General features: G+C 37.9%; 1 protein-coding gene across 2 annotated transcripts in view; it reads right to left on the reverse strand.

Annotated features, from left to right (window-relative positions):
• Positions 1 to 10,352: 10,352 nt before the first annotated feature.
• LOC136030426 (uncharacterized) overlaps positions 10,353 to 24,756 on the reverse strand; it is a 55,298-nt gene continuing 40,894 nt past the window's right edge. For both annotated transcript variants that reach the window (XM_065709395.1, XM_065709396.1), the window contains exon 5: positions 10,353 to 14,075. In XM_065709395.1, the coding sequence (XP_065565467.1) occupies positions 10,620 to 14,075 (3,456 nt within the window). In that variant the 3' untranslated portion in view covers positions 10,353 to 10,619. The remainder of the gene's footprint in view (positions 14,076 to 24,756) is intronic.

The raw sequence follows: 24,756 nt of genomic DNA on the forward strand, positions 1-24,756 counted from the left end.
TTAACCTGGAGGGGAGTCAGTGAACGCTATAATACGACTAAAATTGTTTTTGTGTTACAGAAACCTGAAAAATATAACAGTTATAGGAACAATATGGTATTTGACCATATGAACACTAATAGAATTGAAGTGAGAGTAAATGGGTATAAATATCCACAAGAGGATTTGAATTGTGATTTCAGTAATGCTAATGAAGATTATTCTAAAACGGTTAGGATATAAACAACAATGTTGATAGTGGAACAACTGTAAGTTACAATGATTTTAGAACAGTATATCCTTGATTTTGTTTTGATGTTTCAAAGCATGAATCGAATGTTTATCGAACTGCTGACATAGAAATCAAACTTTTATCAAATCAAGTACAGCTGATCCATATATCATTTACTGTGTTATATTTTCAGAAAGAAAAGCGATTATGGAAGTCATTGACAGCAAATTATATTTTAATATACAAGTTATTTTCGATTTGAAATTTGTTTAATAAAATTATTTTATAATAAATGGAGGAACTTTTAAGCGAAATGGAAATGGTAAATAAATATAATCGAATTATTAGGAAACAAAATTTAGACATTGGAATGGAATCACCGAATACAGGAATGGAATGTGTTAATATGGAAATAAACACGTTATTACTATCGATTTTAAAGGTGAAATGGTTGATCTATTTGCACCTAAGCATTTCGATTTTAAACCAACCAATCTTGAAAAGAAATTAAAAAAATTAGATAAAGGTATAATTTTCAAAGTTATTGACAGAAAAATTAAAGATAAAATAAATTATTTAGATACTAATACTGAACTATCCACTAAATATTAAATTATTACATGTTATTAGTAGTATAGGAAAAATGGAACATCATTAAACTCTTATTTCACAAATTAATCACATCCTTATGTCATAAGACCTGTCAAGATCTTAAAGCCCAGTATGGGAAATTTTAAAAATTTTGGAAATCTTTATTTAACATGGAGTGAATTCTATTAAAAATGGGGTAAATTGATAGTGTGATCTAGGCTGGGTCTAAAACCCGTGCTTGCATTGTGATTAAATAATAAAAAAAACAAGTTTCTTTAACTGAAAGTAAGGAGCGACATTAAAATTAAAAACGAACAGAAATTACTCCGTATATAAAAGGGGTTGTTCCGTCCTCAACACCTCGCTCTTTACGCTAAAGTTTGACTCTTTCTCTTCTCTACTTTTTAAAACAGTAATTAAAAAAAAATTAACTAAGATTTTGGCTCTCCGCACATAAATAATTAAAACGAAATTTTCATATTAATTTTGCTTGGTTAAATGGCTTTCACATAGCTTTAATCGGAAGATGTTGAGAAAAAAGCAGCGGAGAGGAGGCCTAGTTGCCCTCCAATTTTTTTGATTACTCAAACAGGCAACTAGAACTTTTAATTTTTTACGACCGTTTTAATTAGTAAAAGATATACGTAACTTATGAATTAACTTGCGTAACGAGCTTCTATATTCGTATGTTTTTATTATGCATATGAGGGGGTTCACCCCCTCGTCAATACATCACTCTTTCCACTAAAGCTTAAATTTTGCCCCAATTCCTTAAGAATGACCCCTGAATCACAAAGGTCGTAGAATAAATAGTTGAAATTACTAAAAATACTTTAGAGTACAAAACGAGGTATTGGGAGGGGGTGAACCCCCATATGCGTAAAAATTTCTGTTCGTTTTAAGTTTTAATGCTGCTCCTTACTTGCAGTTGAAAAAACTATTCATATTTATTTTTTCATTGTTCTTTTAAATAATGCAAGATTCTCATTCATGAAAATTCTCTTCCCCCACGGAAAGATCCTCCAACTTAACCCCCCCCCCCCAAAACCAAAAATCCCCCTGAAAACATCTGTACGCTTCCCAATAACCATTAGTATATGTAAACACTGGTCAAAGTTTGTACCGTGTAGCCCCTAGCACGGGAACTGTGGGGGAGTAAGTCGTCCCCAAAGAGATAGTTATTAGGTTTTCCGACTAATGTGAATAAAGTGGCCATTTCAGAATTTTGATACGGCTACTTTGGGGAAAAATGAGCGTGGGAGGGGGCCTAGTTGGCCTCCAATTTTTTTGGTCATTTAAAAATGGCTCTAGAACTTTTAATCCCCATTAGAATGAGTCCTCTTTCAACATTCTAGGACCACTGGGTCGATACGATCGCCTCTGGAAAAAAAAAACAAACAATAAACACACACCTGTGATCGGTCTTCTGGCCAAAAATACGAATATCCACATTTTTGTAGATAAGAGCTTGAAACTTGTACAGTGAGGTTCTCCAACACGCTGAACACGATGGTGTGATTTTCGCTAAGATTTTATGACTTTTAGGGGGTTTTCCCCCCATTTCTAAAATAAGGCAAATTTTCTCAGGCTCGTAACGTTTGATAGGTAAGATTAAACTTGGTGAAACTTGTATATTTAAAATCAGCATTAAAATGCAATTCTTTTGATGTAACTATTGGTATCAAAATTCTATTTTTTACCGTTTCGGTTTCTTTTGAGCCGGGTCGCCCTTACTATAGTTCGTTACCACGAACTGTTTGAAAAGAATGAAAATGAGACCAAATTTGATTTCCAAGGACGTGTTTTCGTTTTGAATATTGGGACGAAAAATGTGCAATATTTGATATAGAAATGATGTAAAATGGACTGAAAATGATGTAAATTGAATGGATGAGTTAGGTGGTCCAGAACATGCATTTTCTATACTACTGGTTTCTTTACAACTTATTGTACTTTTCTTTTCGTGTCATTCATATATAGTAGTTTTTATTCTATTTGACTAGGAACATTCTATGCTTGGAGCTCGTCCGGAATGAAGCAGACCTTGGTCTGCTGACCACATGCCGCTGGATATGGGGGGAATCCCCTAACTAAACGCTCCACGTAAAAGGTGGCCTTGACCTCACAAGATAGTTGGAGCCCACCCCTGGGACACTCAATAGTTGGACTCTTCTAGCTAATCAGGTCCCAGGCCTAGGGTCGGTTGAGCTTGCGACCCTCTACCCGAACCTAATTGCAACAAATAGTTATGTTATTGCCTCGGATGATCAATCTTCTTTTTACCCTTCAAGACCTCAGCATATCCCCGGGCAGAAATTTGACTATCGTTTGAACCTTATTGACCAAGGTGGTCTTCGCCTGGGCCACCTAGAACGTTCTGACCCTTAACTTCCCTGGAGCGAAGTCAATGCTTGCGCTAGAACTCAAGCATTTTGGTGTGACTGTAGCAGGCGTAACTGAAGCTCACCTTATAGGAAATGACTCTGAGAACATTGGTGAAGGCTATCATCTAATCTGGTGATCAGAGAACCAAAACTAATGGAGTCACACTTGTGCTAGACCCTCGGACCAGGAGGTGCCTCCTTTCTTAAGAGCAAATATCAGAAAGAATACTAACAGCGCAAATCCAGCACAAACATGGAAAGTGGACCATCATTGTCTGCTACGCCCCAACAAACCCAGCCTCAGATGAGATGAAAGATCGTTTTTTCGCCCAGCTGTCTACCCTCATGATGTTTTAACCCTTCTTGGCGACTTCAACGGCACTGTCAGAGATACAGCCGGCGTTTGGAACAATGTTCTAGGACCTGTAACATCCGACTGCTCGAACAACAATGGGCTAAGGCTCCTTCATCTGTGCAACAGCCCCAATCTAGTGATCACCAACACTGTTTTTCAAAGGAAAGAAGCTCAAAAATATACCTGGTATTGCAATGACGGACGAAAAAGAAAGATATTAGACTACATAATCGTGTCCCGACGCGGGCGTTCCTCTATAACTAATTGTCGAACTCACAGAAGTTTAGAAATGGAAAACACTGACCACAGGCTTGTCGTCTCTAACCTTAGACTACGCCTGAGAGCCCAGAAAAGTGATCACCGTCCCCCCAAATAAGACCTGAACAATCTCGCAAAATCCAACACGTGCTAGGTCTATGCTGTCTCCATCTCAAATCGTTTCGACTGTCTTGGTCAAATTTCAGAATCTGAAGAAGCATGGCAAATATTCAAGGACGGCGTATTGCTTTCGCCCGAAAGTACTATCGGTCGTCTGAAGCCCAGAAAAAAGTCCTGGATATCGCAGGAAACTCTAGATGTTATTGAACAACGTCGCAAAGCACGCCTAGAGAAGGACATGGTTACCTACAGACGTCTAAACGGCGTAAGAAATAAATTCCTCCACAGAGACAGAAAGCTGTTCACCAAGAAAAAGGCCACTGATCTCGAGGAGGCCGCCAGAAAGGGTGACACATATGCTCTATACAAACACCTTCGGGATCTTACAGATTGAAAGCCATCCTCCCAAGGCATTATCACATCTAATGATGGAAATATTCTCACTGACGAGAGCACTGAACTGTCTGCCTGGAAGGATCACTTCTTTTCACTTCTAAACCTGTTAGGCTGACTATGTTAGCCAGCCCGACACTGACCTTCTTCAAGTTGCATCCAGCACCCCTGAGGCCCCGTTTGAAAGTGTGCACCACCCTTTCACCTCTACAGAAATCTTGAAATCTCTGAAACGGATGAAAAACAACCGAGCCCTAGGAGTCTGTGGTATCCCTGCAGAACTACTGAAATATAGTGGGACAGTGACCCTTTTCTGGCTCCAAGTACTGTTTTCCATAGTATTTCGTACAGAATGGATTCCAAAAGACTGGCGAGCGGGCATCATTTTGCCTCTCTGGAAACAGAAAGGCAGTCGCAGAGTCTGCTCCAACTATCGTGGCGTCACACTCCTCTCTGTGCCCAGGAAGCTCATCATTATGACCCTCCTGGACCGCTGTACCACTTTCCTCAGAAGCCAACGAAGAATACAACAGGTTGGCTTCATACCAAGAAGGTCCACCGTGGAGCAAATATTCACAATGCGGCAGCTGATAGAAAAGACTCGAGAATTTCAACAAGAACCATATGTTGCCTTTGTGGATTTCAACGCTGCTTTCGATTTTGTCTACCGGCAATCACTCTGGCTCACACTGAAAACAAAGGGACTACCAGCAAAGTACTGCAATCTTTTCGAGCGGCTCCAAGAAGGGACTGAGAGCTGCGTGTAAGTCAATGGCAGATCCAGCTCATCTTTTGAAATGAATACTGGAGTCCGTCAGGGCTGTGCTGCTGCTCCAGAGCTATTTAATTGTGTCATCGACTAAATTGTGACTCGGACCATAAATCGCCTCCAGTTTGGGTTGCATTACAGCGATAGAGTACTTTCAGACGCTGACTATGCCGATGACCTTGCTCTTGTCTCTGATTCACCGTCGAAGCTCACAGAAGCCCTACAGATCCTTGCTGATGAAGCCTTAAAGATAGGGCTGTCGACTAATTGGCAGAAGACAAAAGTGATGTTTGTTAAACCCCGTAAATACCGCGTCCCCCGCCAGTCCTAATGGTCGGTGACAAACCAGCTGAGATTGTTGAGGAATTTACATACCTTGGCTCTATCCTCTCAAATGACGGATCAGTCCTCAAAGATCTAATGCACCGAATCGCTAAAGCCTCAGCAGTAGTGGGAAGACAAAGTACCCTTTGGAGGAAACCTTCTATCAGCCGTAGGACCAAGATGCGCATATACAATGCTTCGGTGGGACCCGTGCTTCTTTTCGGAGCCGAAACATGGCCAGCCTCTCAGTCTGTGCTTAGCACCGTAAATATAGCCCAAACAAAACATCTTCGCCGCATTGAAGGACTACGCTGGCACGATTTAGTTAGCAGCGAGAACCTCCTGGCGTTAACTGCTCAAATGCCCTTCTCAGTCTAACTCGCCCAACAAGCACTATACTAGTATGGACATCTCCTTCGCATGCCCCCCGACACTCCCGTACGAACGATTTTTGACTTTGATCCCGTGCTGCACGACGGGAAACGCCCCAGAGGTCGTCCCCCAACCAGATGGAAGGACACGATAGGTGGTGCCTTCTTAGTCATGGCAAATATTCAGGAGGACGTCCACATCCTTGCAAGAGACCAGTCCAAATGGAGGCACCATGTAGCATCACTCTCGACGCCGGAAGCCTTTCGGCAGGAGTATTAAGTCAAGTAAGTCATTCTATGCTTGTTTCCTCTTAAATTATACCAGATTTCCGATGAGATTTCAAACTTTCTGGAAAATATATCCTAATAGTTTTGCAATGTCATTGAATCCTTTATGATATTAGTTTTGATAACTTTTAGTGTCTTCTTTGCTTGGTTGTCGTCCTCGCCATCTTTCAGATAGGCATGTATTTTAGATCTTAAACCAACAAACTCAGATAATATTTTGCCAAAATTTGATCCTTAAGTAGTCCAATGACTTTCTTATTTAATCGAGGAAATTTATAGTAGTTATCATTCTTATAATCTAATATATCGAATCTACCATTTAAATCAGGTTTTATATCTTGATAAAAGTCTTCGTTTCTTATATCATAGATAAAACTGTCAGTGTCAATGTAGCATAAATCTATTGCGTCGACATATTTAGGTTTCATGTATTCATACAGAAATTCCTACATAAGTAACTTGTAAATAGGTTTATCAAAATTTCATTTTTGATTTAGCCATTCTAGCTAGTGAAAATGTATCGCTAAATATGATTTCAGATGTAAAGTTGAGTTTTTCCCGATTTTTTGTCTTTGCCCATTGCTAGTACTTGTTTCGATATTTGCTCTTTTTCTTATATTTTTCATAGTCTTTCCAAAACATGCATTATTCATAATTTAAAGAGATCTTTTTTAAGATCATTTGTTTCTCTTTGAGATAATTTAGTATTATGATTGATATAACCATTTACATTATCTGCTTCTCTGAATGCAAGTATTTTATCTATTTTTTTCTAAACCATGCTTTAGATAAAATTCAAAATTGTTATAGTGAACGACTTTATTCGTGCAATTATTTAGTGTTTTACATAATTTGTACTCATATTGCCCGGGAGCTAGAGATAAATATTTATGTAGTCATACACTGAGATACTCCTCTTATTCATTTTTCATTAAGCGTAAACATATTTTCTTCTGAAAATAAGGGAATTTGAGGTCTAAGAGTGTTTCATTGTTTAATCATTTCAAAATAGCATATGCTCTCTTGCAATCTTCTTCTGAAATATTTTTCTCAGACAATCTTGAGTAAAATTTATCAATGGAAGGTAATTTTCTAACATTCATTTTATCATATCCATCGACATATTCATAAGGACATACCTTTTTTTGACCTCCTCGTTATTTTAAAAAGAAGCTGATGTATAGGCAAAATTTTTCTTTAAAGAATCACCATTTGATTTGCATTCAGATTTGGATATATTTTCATACAGTTTATCCAGAGATGAAGCCATGAATCGAAATAAATCTGTAAAACGCATTTCATTTTAAATTTCTTTATCTTGATTATTTTTATGGTTTTTGAAAATGATATAAAATTCTCAGCTGAATCAAAATACAGTTATCAGGTACGAGATCTCAAGAAAATAATGCGATTCGTATTTCGAAATGTTATGCATTACAATTGGAATATGTTTTGAAATTCTAAATTTTGATTACATTCAGCATGTGTAAATCCACTGACAACACCCGTCATATGATTAAGATGAACATTATTATTCATTATTTCTTTCTCACAAATACTTTTTTTTTCGTTTCTCCATTTTTCTCTTACTTGTTATGGTGTGAATTCATGATATCTTTGTATATTTTCATGTTTATAAGCTACTTTTGCACTCACTTCTGTTGCTATTTTCGCAAAATGTTTAGCTGCATTTTCACCGAAATATTCGTGATATATATTTTGTTCTGTATCAACTGAACAACATACTTGTAATCCAAAAGTAAACGGTTTTCGTTCTGCTAGTTTAATTGTTTTTTACGACTCTTTTGATTTAATTCTTCATCATACGACTCAAAATCAGCATTGATGCAATAAGTAATTTTTATTTGTTTAGCGACATTTATTTTAAAGTCAATTTAAAGTCCTGGTTTTGACAGGATGACACCAGGATCTTCAAAGTTATCTTTTTTAGATGTTTTTCAAAGTATTCTCTTCTGTTAAATGCCTTCCACAGTAGATACAAAGATAAATTTTCGGTTTATATTTAATAATTTGAGGTCTCAGTCATCTGCTTAGATTTTAGTTAAAACGTAGTGATTATCAAAATAGAGTAAATAAATCTCGTGTGTAGCAGTTTTACCGTTAATTTTTGGTTTGGGAAATATGGGTTCTTATAGCTTTATCCTTTTCTATTTCAGATATACTTATTTGAAATGTACTCAAGGTACATTAAATAATCCATTCGATGGATGAAAGGGAGGGGGTTGCCAAAAGATAATTGAATGGTTGAAAAATTACTGAAATTATAGAGGAAAGGCTAAAAAACTTGAAGAACGAATTCACTATAATTTTTTATGTCTTTTTAGGAAGATTTCTCTAGATATAAAATTTTTTAAAGACTAGTCAAAACTGACTAAAATGACCTAGATAAGACAAAAACCTTTTCGATAACAAGAGCTCTTTTAGCACTTCTGACGAGATACAGGGTCCGGTCTGGTTACGTCAATCACGCATCCAGAGGTTGTACTTGTTCTTCCCATCAAGTTTCATCCCGATCTCTCCACTCTAAGCATTTTTCAAGATTTCCGTTTCCCCCTCCATCCCCCAATGCCTTCCACAGTAGATACAAAGATAAATTTTCGGTTTATATTTAATAATTTGAGGTCTCAGTCATCTGCTTAGATTTTAGTTAAAACGTAGTGATTATCAAAATAGAGTAAATAAATCTCGTGTGTAGCAGTTTTACCGTTAATTTTTGGTTTGGGAAATATGGGTTCTTATAGCTTTATCCTTTTCTATTTCAGATATACTTATTTGAAATGTACTCAAGGTACATTAAATAATCCATTCGATGGATGAAAGGGAGGGGGTTGCCAAAAGATAATTGAATGGTTGAAAAATTACTGAAATTATAGAGGAAAGGCTAAAAAACTTGAAGAACGAATTTACTATAATTTTTTATGTCTTTTTAGGAAGATTTCTCTAGATATAAAATTTTTTAAAGACTAGTCAAAACTGACTAAAATGACCTAGATAAGACAAAAACCTTTTGGATAACAAGAGCTAAGAGCTCTTTTAGCACTTCTGACGAGATATAGGGTCCGGTCTGGTTACGTCAATCACGCATCTAGAGGTTGTACTTGTTCTTCCCATCAAGTTTCATCCCGATCTCTCCACTCTAAGCATTTTTCAAGATTTCCGTTTCCCACTCCATCCCCCAATGTCCCCAGATCCCATCCAAATTTAAAATAGAGCATCTGAGACATGATATCTTTCTATATATAAAGTTTCATTAAGATCCGATAACCCATTCGTGAGATAAACATACCTCAATTTTCACAATTTCCCTCCCTCCAGCCTCCCCCCCAGATGGTCGAATCGGAAAAAGGACTGTTATCAAGTCAATTTGTACAGGTCCCTGACACGTCTACCAATTTTCATCGTCCTAGAACGTCCAGAAGTACCGAACTCACCACAGCACTGAAAATCTCCCCACCTCCGTCAAAGAGAGCGGATACGGCCCGGTTATGTCAATCACGTATCTAGGACTTGTGCTTGTTTGTCCCACAGAGTTTCATCCCAATCTCTCCATCTAAGCGTTTTCCAAGATTTCCGGTTTCCCCCTCCAACTCCCCCCATTGTCACTGGATCTGGTCGGGATTTCTGAGCTCTGAGACACAAGGTCCTTCTAAATATCAAATTTCATTGAGATCCGATCACCCGTTTGTAAGTTAAAAGCATTATTTTTTTTCTTATTTTTCCGAATTAACCATCTTTCCACTCCCCCCAGACGAATCGGGGAAGCGACTGTTTCTAATTGAATCTGGTCCCGTCTCTGATACGCCTGCCAACCTTCAGAGATCACTATATTGACCACGTATGTAGTTTCGGATCTTCCTAAGGTAAGAATTGGAGTGGTTCGGGATTCGGACCCGAGACCTCGCCCACCCAAAGCGAGAATCATTCCACTAGATCAGCAAGCCACACTTAAGAACAATGATTATTTGTTTTATCGGCAAATAAAATTCTTCTCAACTATCTTGTTCGCTTGCTCCCCCAGATAGTCGAATCGGGGAAGTGACTATTTCAAATTTAATCTAGTCTGGTTCCTGATGCGCCTGCCAATTTTCATCGTCCCAGCTTATCTGGCAGTGCCCGAACTAGCAAAACTGCGAAAGACAGACCGACAGATAGACAGACAGACAGACCGACGGACAGAAATTGTGATCGCTACATGTCACTTGGTAAATACCAAGTGCCATAATGAAAACTCAAGTATATTTATACTTCTGAAAAAAAACGTAATATCTTCTCTAAAAAGAATATATTTCCAAATATATTGGGCACTAAAAGTGACAACTTAAATAAAATCAAACAAATTGAGGGAGCAGCCTTCTTTAAAAAGGAATGAATACAAACACAATTTTTCCAAACAAGTCTCAGAAAATATCTTTTGAATTACTTTGTTCCTTTGTAAAAGGTGAGAAGGACCAGCACTTGACTTATTCAGAACAGATGCTTGATTCCCAAACATGAAGATGTTTCAAACCTTGTTTTCAATTACAGAGTACTATTTTTATTTTATAATTCGTGGTGCAACATCAGATATAGCTTCACATAATTCCAAGGAAGAGAAAAATACATGGCAAGCAAACTTCCGAAGCCCAGAAAATTGTTTTGTAACAACAGCTTCTCTAAGTGTTTTATCGTTAAAATGCAAAGTTAGCTTGCACAATGGCTGTGACTGTAAAGTGTTGCTCCCCTCGTAGGTAGTTCCAGAAGATACAGTCCCCGAACAATTCTCCTTTACAAAGGATACACTTGAAAGCTTTTGAATAATAAAGCAAATTTTCTTCTTAATATGATCTTCCAAACGATCACTTATTACAAGCTTCTTCGATTTCAACCCTGTTTCTTTCAATTCAAGAGGAGAACGGCCATCAAGGACAAACTCTTTTACATAGGAATCACTAATGGGATCGCTGGTGACACATGAAATACGACCGTCAACATTTTCCATTACTTTCAGTTTAGCTGATGGTCCCCGTCCGTGCAAAATGTAGCAGTTAGCCCATCTTAAGTCTCTTTCCCGGGCTTCAATCAAATTCATGTCCCTATCAAATAAAAATGTTCCTTCAACACGTTTTGACATAATCGCCGATATTAGGTATGCATATGTAGGCTGATAGCCTGGGTCAACAACATAGCCAAGTTTTTTCAAAGCTTCGCAATAAATTAGTTCAATTGCTGCTAAGGCATCTTTATCCTTATTGTTCTCAGTGTTCATTCCAATACAGAATGAAGAGCCCAGTCCTCTTTTCTTCTTCTTCTTGTGTTTCACACTAGGTTTCAACTGGTCTCTCATTAATGGATGATTAATGCTAGGATTTAGCGTAACAAGCTTCATTTCCTTTTCCAGAGGATCCTGATCTACCCTTTCCTCGTTTTCTTCAAAAAAGTAATCCTTTCTATGTTTTCTCAATGCCAAAGCACATTCCAGTTCTGGCAGTGATAGGGAGTTTCTTGTTTCTGGGAGAGTAGTCGATGCATTTAAAATATAAAAGTTGCCTAGGCGAGTCGTAATTTTGAGGGAGTCAACAAGCCTTCGATTTGAAACAGGAAACGAGGCGAGTTGACATAGTAGGTGAGAAACGAAGTTTTCTAAGGCTACTTGCTTCCAATCAGCTAAAAACGTATCACAAGTAAGTTTAAGTGTAGATCTGGCATTAGCAGAATGAGTTAACAGAAACGGACCAGTAGAATCTACAAATTCTAGTTGCAAAATAGAAGGGTCAGCATTGCGAACGATGAATATATCTGAGTTTATCATATGGTACTTGTTTCGTTTCACTCGATAACGAAGACGGTTATTCCTCAAGGTATGATTTAGATTTTGTATTTCTTCATATACCCTAAATAATTCTGCCCGCGTACCCAGTGCATTCAGCATAAGCTGAACTTGACCTTCAGTCTTATGTAGTGTCACTTCCGCACCTGTTTTGTCTGAAAGCCATTTCGAATGGAATGATAGAGAACCATTCAAAGACCTACTTAGACTGAATGGAAGTTTGATACAACATGGAATCGTAATGCTAGATTGACTTCCAATCGTTTTAATCAGAAAGGAGCAGCTTCTTGAAGGAATCAGTCTGTAGTAGGCATTAAGACTTATTCGGGCAACTTGTGTCATTATATCTGCGTCAATTGTATTCCTTGGAATTTCCTGATCCTTCCAAACAATTGTGAAGGATTTGTTTATCTTCGAAAGTTTCTTGAAGAAAGACACAATATACTGCCCAATGATTTCATAATCCGTACAAGTCATGCAGGTGACGGAATCCACAAGATAACTGTACAGCTCTGTCAAAGGTATTTCCGTTTTTCTCTTTGGAAAACGGATTCCAAGCAACGACATAGCTAATCCATAGAAATCACCTGAAGCCATTAGTGCCAAATCCGTTGGAATTCGATTGTCTTTCACGATACCAGCGATTTTCGCCCACTTAGCAAGAAACCAAAATACTAGAAGTATATTCGGTTGCTCAATAAATACAGACTGAATTAAAGCAGTTTTCAGCAAACCAACGGAGTTAACTGACAAATCAACGTTAACAATTCCTTCATTATCTAATACTGAACATTTGATGTGGGGTACCTCAGAATTCGTAACATCCACGACTGATTCAACTTCATTATTTAAGGATGGAATAACAATCGTACGAAGATAATGCGATGGCAAGAATTGCTTATCATTTGAATCATTCAAAACCAGTGACAAATCTAAATCAGAGTAAGAATTACATGTAAATATAGTCACTGACCCAAATGGTCTAATTTCAATTTGGTCTTTATAAACTTTTGTGGCATAATCACGAATCGCAGCTGTGAGTCGGTCTCCAATAAGGATTCTTCGAGCAATAGTACCACTTAAAACGTCCGCAGTTTCCAAGAAATAGTTTGTTACTTCCTTTCCAATTTCCAAAAAAACCGCATTTTCACGAACACGCTGTACATCAGAAGCCTTTGAAGGTTTAATTTCACACAAAATGTCTGAGACAATCCAGGCAAAACTACGAAAAGTTACAGAATCGGGCACAGATTGATTGTACGCTACGTAGTACCAAGCGGACGCTTTTGCTTTTTGGTCACTTTTATCAGAATCTTGAAAAAACTTGGAAGTCATAAACTTTTTGAGCTTAAAAAACGAATTCTCAACTAAACTCGATGAGTTCTGTGGGTGTGAAATCGTAAATTTCGAACATGACGAACGTCCAAGAATAATTTCGCATTCGTCTTGAAGTCCATATTGATACATTATCTGTTTCATATACATGGAATAAATTAGATAATCTCTTTTAGCTGCTGGAATAAACTTCTCATAGCCAATAACCATCAGCTCAGGGTCAGCAAAATTTCGATTTGAAAACGAAACTTCGGTACATAATGAGGACGCATCGCGATACAGCTCGCCAAGAACTTTCCTTGAAGCATATGATAAGTTTTCATTCTTTTCCATAAAATCGGGATAACCATTTACTCCCACTAAAGCGACAGCCTCTTCAGGTACTGTTGGTGGTATACCTGTTTTTGGAAAATCAACAGCAACAGCTTGCGATTCAGCAAGTTTCATTGCAAGCGGATCACAAGCTCCTTTTTCCATACGGTCACATAATGCAACATGTAGATGAGCAACTCGTCCAAGTACATCATTAATTATAGATTCTACATAAAATTTAGAAAGAGCTTCATGCTTGCAAGGGTTAGGGTGTTTTGGCATACCGTGCTTCAGTCCCGAATAATCAAGAGGAGGGAAAAGAGATAATTGAGGTGGAACCAATTTGGGATTCCACACCACCGAAAAGAGGTCTCCGTCCAAGTCTCCGCCACTGCAAGCAGTCGAAAGAGAGTAGTTGCAACTAGAACTAGCAGGAAATATTAACACATTTTTGTAGTTTCTAAACTCGGGCTTGTTAACAGCCCTAACACTACGCACATCACCGGGATGAAGACATGGGTTGCGATATATTATCACCTAAAAAAAAAAGCATTAGAAATGTCAAAAAGCAATACAAATTATTCTGCCTACATATAAAAGATACAAAAACATTTTTTGTGTTATTCTAAACATAAAATAAAGATAAAAAAAAGGAAAAAAAAAACAATTTTCATTATCTTAAACATAAAAGAGACTCAATTTCTTCCTTATCCAGTTCAAAAGCTGATGCTCCAATTTATTTGGAAAAATAAACAGTATTTTCTCTACTTAACCCATCAAAATGTGCTATCAACCCCTCAAAAGTTTAAACACGAAGTGAGATCTAGATATGCGATAAAAAAAACAACAAATATCCGCGCTACATATCTGCAACTACACTGAACAATACATATACACAGATAGCTAAAGTACTGCAAATTATTAAAGTTTGTTGGTTTCGAGTTTGTAAACACTGTAATGAAAAGAACCAACTATTCTTAAAAATACATTTCAGTGTTTTAGTGTGTTTCAATGGATGCAAAAAACTTTTTCACCTATGTCTAATCCTGACACGAATAATATTATTCAATTAACTTTCATATCCTTTCAGTTGAACTGAATAATGAAATATAATTTCTAAGAAGTTCTTTCTATGCTGTTCGACAACTTGGATACAATTACACTCTTTTCAATATTTAAATTCTAAAAGTAGAAGTAGTAATAGTAGTAGTCCCAAAAGTTTAACCTAATACCCCTAGTCACTCTCGACATATTGTTGAGGTTTCCTATTGGCAACCGTATACACAGTGCCTTTTGATTTAGTTTTAAAGCTCAATAGGCCAATCATATAATTACGGGAGGGACGGGGGGGGGGGCTGACATACCCAATATCCATAGAGACATAGTTACTGGTCGTTCTACTATGCTAAACAAAATGACTATTTAAATTTTTTGACAGGACGTGTTTGGAAGATGAATGGGCTTGGGAGGAAGGCTGCTTGTTCTCCAGTCTCTTTTGAGTTTTGATAATAGCACTAGAAGTTTTTCATTTAATTCAGGATTCGTCCAAATATTCCTTGAAAGCTTCCCCTTAGTACTATTAGCTTGCGTAGTAGCAATAGTTGTAAGACCATTAGTAGCGGTGTGCAGATAGAACCTTTGGGTTCTTCTAGATTCCGTTCAACACACAGTGCAAGCTTAGGCTTGATACCATGAACCGTTTCTAAAGCATCTCTGATACGTTCTCATAACAATCAGTGTGTGCATGGTGTGTTTCGATTTAGTTCCATACATTTTGAATATTTTCCAATTTTTTTGCCTTAATACCCTCAGTTTTAGTAGCAGCAGAATTAATAGAAGTAGCCTAAGCTTTAGTAACAGTAGTTAGGAATAATAGTAGCAGTAGTCGTATAAGCAGAAGCAGTAGCAATTGGATATTTTCTTTTGATTAGTTCAGCACCCCCCCACACAACAAGCCCTGTTAGTTTCAACGTCACATACCAAACTGTTCCTAAGATATTGCAGTTACACTCTTTTTACACCCTACATACAGACGGCTTACGGGACTTCGTTCACCCCTCCTCCAAAAAAAAATCCTTAAAATTGTATCTTGTATTACTAGTCGTAGAATTAATAGTAACAGCGGTAGAGCTAAAATCAGCAGCAGTATTAACGTATTGCCTTTACAAGTAGCTCCGATAGAAGTAGCAGCAGAAGCAGTGAATTTGACTGTAACAAATATTAAAGTATTAGTAGTAGTGTGCATATATTTTCTTACCCATCAAAGTTACGAGCCTGAGAAAATTTGCGTTATTTTAGAATATAGGGGGAAACACCCCCTAAAAGTCATAGAATCTTAACGAAAATCACACCATCAGATTCAGCGTATCAGAGAACCCTGCTGTAGAGGTTTCAAGCTCCTATCTACAAAAATGTGAAATTTTATATTTTTGCCAGAAGGCAGATCACGGATACGTGTTTGTTGTTTTTTTTCCAGGGGTGATCGTATCAACCCAGTTGTCCTAGAATGTTGCGAGAGGGCTCATTCTAACGGAAATGAAAAGTTCTAGTGCCCTTTTTAAGTGACCAAAAAAATTGGAGGGCACCTAGGCCTCCTCCCACGCTACTTATTTTCCCAAAGTCAACGAATCAAAATTCTGAGATAGCCATTTTATTCAGCGTAGTCGAAAAACCTTATAACTATGTCTTTGGGGACGACTTACTCCCCCACGTTCCCCGTGGGAGGGGTTACAAGTTCAAAACTTTGACCATTGCTTACATATAGTAATGGTTATTGGGAAGTGTACAGGCGTTTTCAGGATGATTTTTTGGTTGGAGGCAGGGGTTGAGAAGAGGGGGATATGCTGGGGGAACTTTCCATCGAGGAATTTGTCATGGGGGTAAGAAAATTTCCATGAAGGGAGCGCAGGATTTACTAGCATTACTTAAAAAAAACAATGAAAAAAATTAATATGAAAAAGTTTTTTTTTCAGCTGGAAGTAAGCAGCAGCATTAAAACTTTAAACGAACAGAAATTATCTCCCATATGAGGGGCTCACCTCCTCCTAATACCTCGCTCTTTACGCTAAAGTATTTTTAGTAATTTCAACTATTTATTCTGCGGCTTTTGTGATCCAGGGGTCATTCTTGATGAATTGGGACAAAATTTAAGCTTTAGTGTAAAGAGCGAGGTACTGACGAGGGGGCGAACCCCCTCATATATGTAATAAAAACATGAGAATACAAAAGTTCTGTACGTAAGCTAATTTATAAGTTACGTATATCTTTTACTTATAAAGATTCGTAAAAAATTAAAATTTCTACTTGCCTTTTTAATTAACCGAAAATCGGAGGGCAACTAGGCTTCCTCCCCCGCTCTTTTTTTCTCAAAATCATTCGATCAAAATTATGAGAAAGCCATTTAGCCAAAAAAAAATAAATATACAAATTTCGTTTTAATTATTCCTCTGCGGAGAGCCAAAATCAAAACATGCATTGATTCAAAAATGTTCAGAAATTAAATAAAAAATAACAAGTTTTTTAAATGAAAGTAAGGAGCGACATTAAAACTTAAAACCAACAGAAATTACTCCGTATATGAAAGGGGCTGCTTCCTCATCAATGCCCCGCTCTTTACGCTAAAGTTTTTTACTGTTTTAAAATGTAGAGTTAAGAGAAAGAGTCAAACTTTAGCGTAAAGAGCGGGGCGTTGAGAAGGAAAAGCCCCTTTCATATGCGGAGTAATTTCTGTTTGTTTTAAGTTTTAATGTCACTCCTTACTCTCATTTAAAAAAATTGTTTTTTTTATTTAATCACACTAGAAAGCGGGATTGAACCAAATTTTTCGTACAGCCAAATTTTTCGAACATCTAGTAAATGTTCGTCCGCTTTTCGGAGCGCCCATGCATTAGAGCCATATTTGACCACTCATCACTGTACCTTCCAATAATCTAATCTTGGTTTGCAGATTTATCTTCCTATTCGTCAAAACTTTTTTACCTGTGAAAAAACAGCCTTGGCTAGTCTTGCCTAGTCTACTTTTAACATCTTCACTGCTCCCACCGTCTTTACTAATAGTACTACCAAGGTAAGTGAAGCTGCCCACCTGATCAATTTTTTCGTTACCAACGTCACCTTTTCATCTTCACTTATTCCTAGTCATAGTGACTTAGTCTTCTTAACACAAATTTTCAAAAGCTAATTCATTTTGCTCACACTTTCATCTAGGATGCTTAAATCATCAGCATAATCAAAGTCCAGGAGAGTTTTTCCTCCCCCTTTGATTCCGAGGTCTCCCATTGCCTTTCCTGTGCTCCTTAAGACAAAGTCCGTCAAAATGATCCATATAATGGGGGATAGAACAAAACCCTACTTAACTCCTGATTTAATGCAAAACCAGCTGCTATCCTCATTTCCTACCTTAACCGCAGCAGTACTATTCTCGCACTTAGCACAAATCACTTTAATGTATTTGTCTGGTATATCATATAAGGATAAGACCTTTGCTAAAGCTCTTCTATCAACAGAATCGAACGCATGCTCATAATCTATAAAATTGAGGACCAACGGTGTTTGACAATTAAGGCACTCAATTATTGACCTAAGAGTAAAAATTTGGTCGATAAATCCTCTACCTTTTCTAAAACCCCACTGTTCTTCTCTTATAACTATTTCTACAGCATCTCTCAGTCTAAAAGCATCATGTTACTATGTAATCTGCTACCTACACAAACTAGACTAATGCCTCGATAATAACGACGCTCACTCTTATCACCTTTCTTATACTGTGGTTTAATTAAGGTTTTCCTAAATTCGTTTGGTACTTCCCCTTTTTCAAAAATCATATTCGTAATCCTCAGTAACTTATTTCTAAAGTCAGAGCCACCATGATTAAGGAACTCATTTACCATAGAATCAGCACCTGGAACCTTATTATTTTTAATCCTTTTAGTACTGTCACTAATTCTCCCTCACACAACTAATCTTTTTCACATCCAAGGTATCACAAACTTTTTCATTTTCCTCTATATCTTTGCTGCAACTGTATCTCGGTTTAGCACATTCTCAAAATGCTCCAGCCATCTCTCTTGTCACTAATTGTGGCCCCTTTCCTATCTTTAACTGGGACGAGTCCGGATTGACTGTTCCCTCTCAATTTATTAACATGGCAGTACAATATTTTACTATTATACAGTCTATCTGCATTTTCCAGATCCTCGGCACTTTTATCCAAGGCCTCCACTTCGCACCTCCTAAGCTCATATTTTAATGCTTTCTCCATTTTCTTTACATTTCTTCTGTTTTCAGATGATCTATCACTCAGATAATTCTTGTACAAACCCCTTCTCCTCTATATTAAACATAAAGCTTTTTCACTAATATTCCTCGCTGCAGTCTTAACTTCCATCCCTAAGACACCATCAACAACTGCACAAATTGTTTTTCTAAAGTTACTCCAACCATCTTCTACATTGTCAAATTTTAAATTCTCAGGTTTAGTGTTCAACTGTTCCTGAAAAATTTCTCATAAATTCTCATCCTGAAGTCTAACGACATCGAGATCTCACATCATGACTTCCCGGGAGGTAGTTACCGTTCCGAAACTTCAGCTTTAAATTAACCCTAGACACTACTAGATGGTTATCTTTACTTTTAACATCAATAAAAACACTCCTATATACCCTAGTATCTTGTATTAATCCAGCCAGTCTTCGGTTTACTATAACATAATCAATAATTTTTGCTGTCTTACTATCACGTGAATACCAAGTCAACTTAGGGGCCATTTTATGACAAAAAAAAACCCTATTGGTTATAACTAGATTTTTATACCTACAAAATTCCAAAAGTCTGTTGCCATTCCTGTTTTCTTTTCCAACACCAAATTTACCTAGGCTATGATACCATCTATCCCTGTTTCTACTGACCTGGATGTTAAAATTTCCTAGTAAAATCACCATATTTCTACCTAAAACCCTGTCTATTTTCTCCTGCAACTGCAAGTAAAATTCATCTGAGTCACTAGTATCTCCGTCAGTCGATTGAACAGGGGCATATACGACTATAACTGAATACGACTCTAAACTGAACTGTTTAGTCATAAAATGCATAATTGGTATTCTATTATCAATTTCTTCCCAGCCTCAACAAGACTTAACAGCTTCCTTATTTATCATGATCCCTACTCCCTGTCTATGTACTCCATCCTTCCCGCCTGAGTAAACAAATTCTATAACACCTAAATTCATGCTTCCTACTCCTGGCATATGAGTTTCTGAAACTCCTAACAAGTCCAGTTCGAATCGTCTGAATTCGTCAGTCAAAATATCAATAAGATAGCCGTTTTTTAACGTCGTAACATTCCAAGTTTCAATTTTTTTGTTCTTTAAATCATTGAATTTATTTTGGCCTCAGCAAAAGCAATGATCCCAGATACCAGTCCAGGACGGGGATCATCATATCTTCTCAAGTCTACACCGTAGCACTTAACCCGGCTTAGAACCGGACAGCAAAAAGTCCCTAGGATCTCCAGTATGAATGTAGACTTTGCGCCATCCTGAGCCCAGCTTGGTCACAACATGGTTTCCAGCACTTGGCGATGCTCTTCTATCAACAAGAGTCAAAATCCTGCACAGTTAGTCCCAAGCCTATTGCCGCCGATTCATTATATATTCATGCTTACAAATATTATGCTGCTATTGGGAGGCCACCCCTATTAGATAAATTAGCTAGAAAGAGGTTTTTCAGCCCCGAAACGCCCGTCAAAACAGACCATGCCTAGAAGAATTATCCATTAATCAGAATCCGGTGCGAATACTATATCGTTTACTAGGCTATAATTTCCTCGAGGTGTGCCACGCCTCAAGTGGGAATAGAGTTGAACGGAAAGTCCCCAGTTTTGCAGGTATCCCAAAAGGGTCAAGGCAGCCCTTTTTAGAGGCCTTTGTCCATAGATCTGGGTCTTATGCCCTGTCACAGGTGTCCTCCTATAGTGGATCCTCCCAAGATGGTGTTCAGCGCCACCACATAATTTAACCCCTTACTGGGAGAAGATGTGTAACTCAAAGGACGTGTGAACACGCCAGTGGACCCTGTTGAGTGTGCATTTGAGGGGACTTCTTCCTCCTCAACCTGTATTTACAGCCCCGGTCTAGGATGCCCCAGTTTCTATTATAGACCTCCAGGGACAAGGTCTCCCCTTGGTCCGTGCACTCATAACGAAAAATATGTTGTCATGGAACCCCTTCATGGAAATTCTCTTCCCCATAATAAATTTCTATATGGAAAGATCCTTCTACGTAAACCCCGACCCCCCCCCCCCCAACCGCCATGAAAATATAATCACTGAAAACGTCATTAAACATTGGCAATAACCAATACTATATGTAAACATTGGGCAAAGTTCATAACTTGCAGCCCTTCCCCCCGGAGACTGTTGGGGATTAAGTTGTTTTCAAAGACATATTTATTTGGTTTTTGACTATGCTCAACAACATGGCTATTAAAAATTTTGATCCTGTGACTTTGGGAAAAAACGAGCGTAGGAGGGGGTCTAGTCGCCCACCAACTTTTTGGTCACTTTAAAAGGACACTAGAACTTTTAATTTCCGTTAGAATGAGCCCTCTCACGACATTCTAGAGGTGATGGTCAATACAATCACCCATAAAAAAAAACGCATCCGTGATCTTTCTTACGGCGAAAAATACAAAATTCCACATTTTTGCAGAGCTTGAAACCTCTACAGTATGATTATCTGATACGCTGAATGTGATCGTGTAATTTTCATTAAGATTCTGCGAATTTTAGGAGGTGTTTACCCCTTTTTCGAAAATAAGGCAAATTCTCTCAGGCTCTTAACTTTTGATGGGTAAGACTAAACTTGATGAAATTTATATATGTAAAATCAGAATAAAATGCGATCCTTTTGATGTATATATTGGTATCACAATTCTGTTTTTTAGAGTTTCGGTTACTATTGAGCCGTGTCGCTCCTTACTACAGTTTGTTGCCCCGAACTGTGTGATTTTCATTGTATGTATTTGGGGAAATGATGGGCGTAGGTTCCCTCCAATCACTTTTGACTTATATGAACACCCCTTCTACGAAAATCTTATATGCCCCCAAGACATAAGTAAGTAAGTAAGATGGCACTAGACCCTTAAGGTCCAAACCGGCGGTGCTGATCTCCGTTTCATGGCCCTTAAGCCAGGAAATGCAATAGGGGGCTGGGGCCGACCAACTTGTCCTTTCACACACCTTTCCTGCTTACCTTACCCAGATTTCCCCAGGCACCAATTTAGAGCTGGGTTGATTCTGGCTGAGCTCACAGTCACGCCACTGATCCTCCACTCAAACCAAATAACTCGTCACAACTAGGATCAAACCCATGCCTCTTGGAAAAAAGATTCTCACATGAAAGTTACGCCCCTGGGGTATAACTAACAACCCTTGTCTTCAGGGTTGTAGGGGATGTCATCATCAAAAACATAATTCCTGGAACTTTCAACTACGCTGAACAAAATGGCTATCTCAAAATTTCGATTAGATGTGTTTCGGTAGATGATGGGGGTGGGGAACTGATTACCCTTCAATCACTTTCAACTATTAAAAAGAGCATTAGCCCTCTCAATTAAAAATCGAATGAACTCCTTCTGCAGTTTCTATGACAACTCTTTTTATACAAAATCCCTAGTCTAAAGAAACCAAAAAATAACGATAGAATAAATTGTGTCCACATTGCTGTTACTTAGACAGCGCCATTGGGCTTCCTATGAAAAAGGAAACAAGAGCTAAGAGCTCATATGGCACTTTTGACGAGGTTGGAAGAGCCAAGTACCAAGAGCTTTTTCCCACCAAGTTTCATTACGATCTCTCCACTTAAAGCGTTTTCCAAGATTTCCGGTTTGTCCCTCCAACTCCCCCCAAAGTCATCAGATCCGGTCGAGATTTAAAATAAGAGCTCTGAGACATGAGGTCCTTCTAAATATCAAATTTCATTAAGATCCAATAACCCGTTTGTAAAATAAAAATACCTCATTTTTTTCTAATTTTTCCGAATTAACCGTCCTTCCACTCGCCCCCAGATGATCAGATCAGGGAAGCGAATATTTCTAATTTGATCTGGTCGGGTCCCTGATACGCCAGCCAACTCTCAGCGGTCGCTATATTGATCACGTATCTAGTTTCGGATCTTCTTCATGTAAAAATTGTGGCGGTCCGAGATTCAAACCTGAGACCTCTCACACCCGAAGCGAGAATCATACCCCTAGACCACAAGCCATACTTAAGAAGAACAATCCTTTGTTTTATGGGCAAATAAAATTCTTCTCAACTATCTTGTTCATTTCATTAAGATCCAATCACCCGTTCGTAAGTTAAAAACACTTCATTTTTTTCCCAATTACCGAATCAGGTCCCCCCCCACTCCCCCAAAGAGAGCAGGTCCGTTCTGGTTATGTCAATCATGTACCTAGGACTTGTGCTTGTTTTTCCCACCAAATTTCATCCCAATCTCTCCACTTCAAGCGTTTTCCAGGATTTCAGGTTTCCCCCCGCAACTCCCCTCAATGTCACCGGATCTTGTCGAGATTTAAAATAAGACCTCTAAGACAGAATATCCTTCTCAATATCAAATTTCATTAAGGTCGGATCACCTGTTCGAGAGTTAAAGACGCTTAATTTTGTCTAGTTTTTCCGAATTAACCGTCCTACCAATCCCCTCCCCCCTGACGGTAGAAACGGGAAACGACTATTTCTAATTTAATCTGGTCTGGTCTCTTGATATGCCTGCCAAATTCCATCGTCTTAGCTTATCTGGAAGTGCTCAAACAAGCAAAACCGGGACCGACAGACATTGCAATCGCTATATGTCCCGTTCGTAAGTTAAAAACACCTCATTTTTCTGATTTTTCCAAATTCACCGTCCCCCATTCCCCCCCCCAGATGGTTGAAATGGGGGAATGACTATTTCTAATTTAATCTGGTCTGGTCCCAGATACGCCTGCCCAATTTCATCGTCCTAGCTTATCTGGGAGTGCCCAAACTAGCAAAACCGGGACCGACAGAAATTGCGATCGCTATATGTGACTTGGTAAATTGCAAGTGCCATAAAAACGATCTAAATAAATTTTTTTCAGAAAAGTGCGAATAATGTTCTGATCTTTAGAAAGTACAGGAATCGTTAGCTCTACTCCGCTTTGTGGTAGTTATTGCGTGTTTTGAATTTGACTTGGTTATTTATTGTATTTTCTGTTTATTTGGTTTCATTTGTTTATTGATAGTTGTTTTTTATAATTTTACACTTGAAATACTATTTGACTTTATTTCCGCTCATCATTGGTTTACTGTAGCGCTTAACTTTGAGACACCTTCTTTTATGGAAAGTTGTTTTTTTTAATAGTTTCCTCTTCTTTTTTGATAAATATAGTGTTTTTCATTGGCTAAGAAAAGAAAATTTAACAATTTTTGTTTTTCTCTATAAAAATCCCGATTTTAACTTAATATATATTAGACAAAATTTTGCATCAGTTTCTAACAAATGTTCTACTTGGATTGGTGGGTACAGAGAAGTACATACGTGGGTTGAAAATCTGCATAATCTTTGGGATTCAATAGGGCTGGCAGAATTTTAGCCTCCATTATGTTAAATCCCTGAATATAGACAAATATTAATCAGTTACCCTCTCCACATTTCCAAAAAGTTTCAACTTAATTTCCGTAATCTTTCCTGAAATACCGTGTTAGTGAATTTTGATTTCGTTCAATTTCCCACTCAACATGTTCCGACAATTTTAACTCAGCACTTTTAGCCGTTGATGAAATATCGCAGAAACACCGTTTGGACAGGACTGGATCTACCGAGTGTGTCTTTTGATTTAGTTTAACAAACCCAAAAACATATCCTGACGATCGAAAATATTACTCTGCGTTTTTCCTGGGATACTGCACGGTCACCTTTTCGACAATTTGGATACACCCAGTTTATTTTGATCTATTTTTACATCCTCCTCAATTTTCCCTAAAAGTTAATTTAATACCCTATTTCATAACTGAAATGTTACATCAATGTCATTTTAAAAGCCTGGATGTACTTAAAGTTCTTTGGTTTATTTCAATAGTGGTAGTATTAGTAACAGTTGCAAGTAGTTATGGCTGCAGATACAAGCAGTCATAGTCATTGTCGTCACGTATTCGCAAAAACAGGTTACAAGTAGTTGTCGTCGCATATAAGTTGTTATA

This window comes from Artemia franciscana, chromosome 8 (genome assembly GCF_032884065.1).
Source record: "Artemia franciscana chromosome 8, ASM3288406v1, whole genome shotgun sequence".
Taxonomy (NCBI): Eukaryota; Metazoa; Arthropoda; class Branchiopoda; order Anostraca; family Artemiidae; genus Artemia; species Artemia franciscana.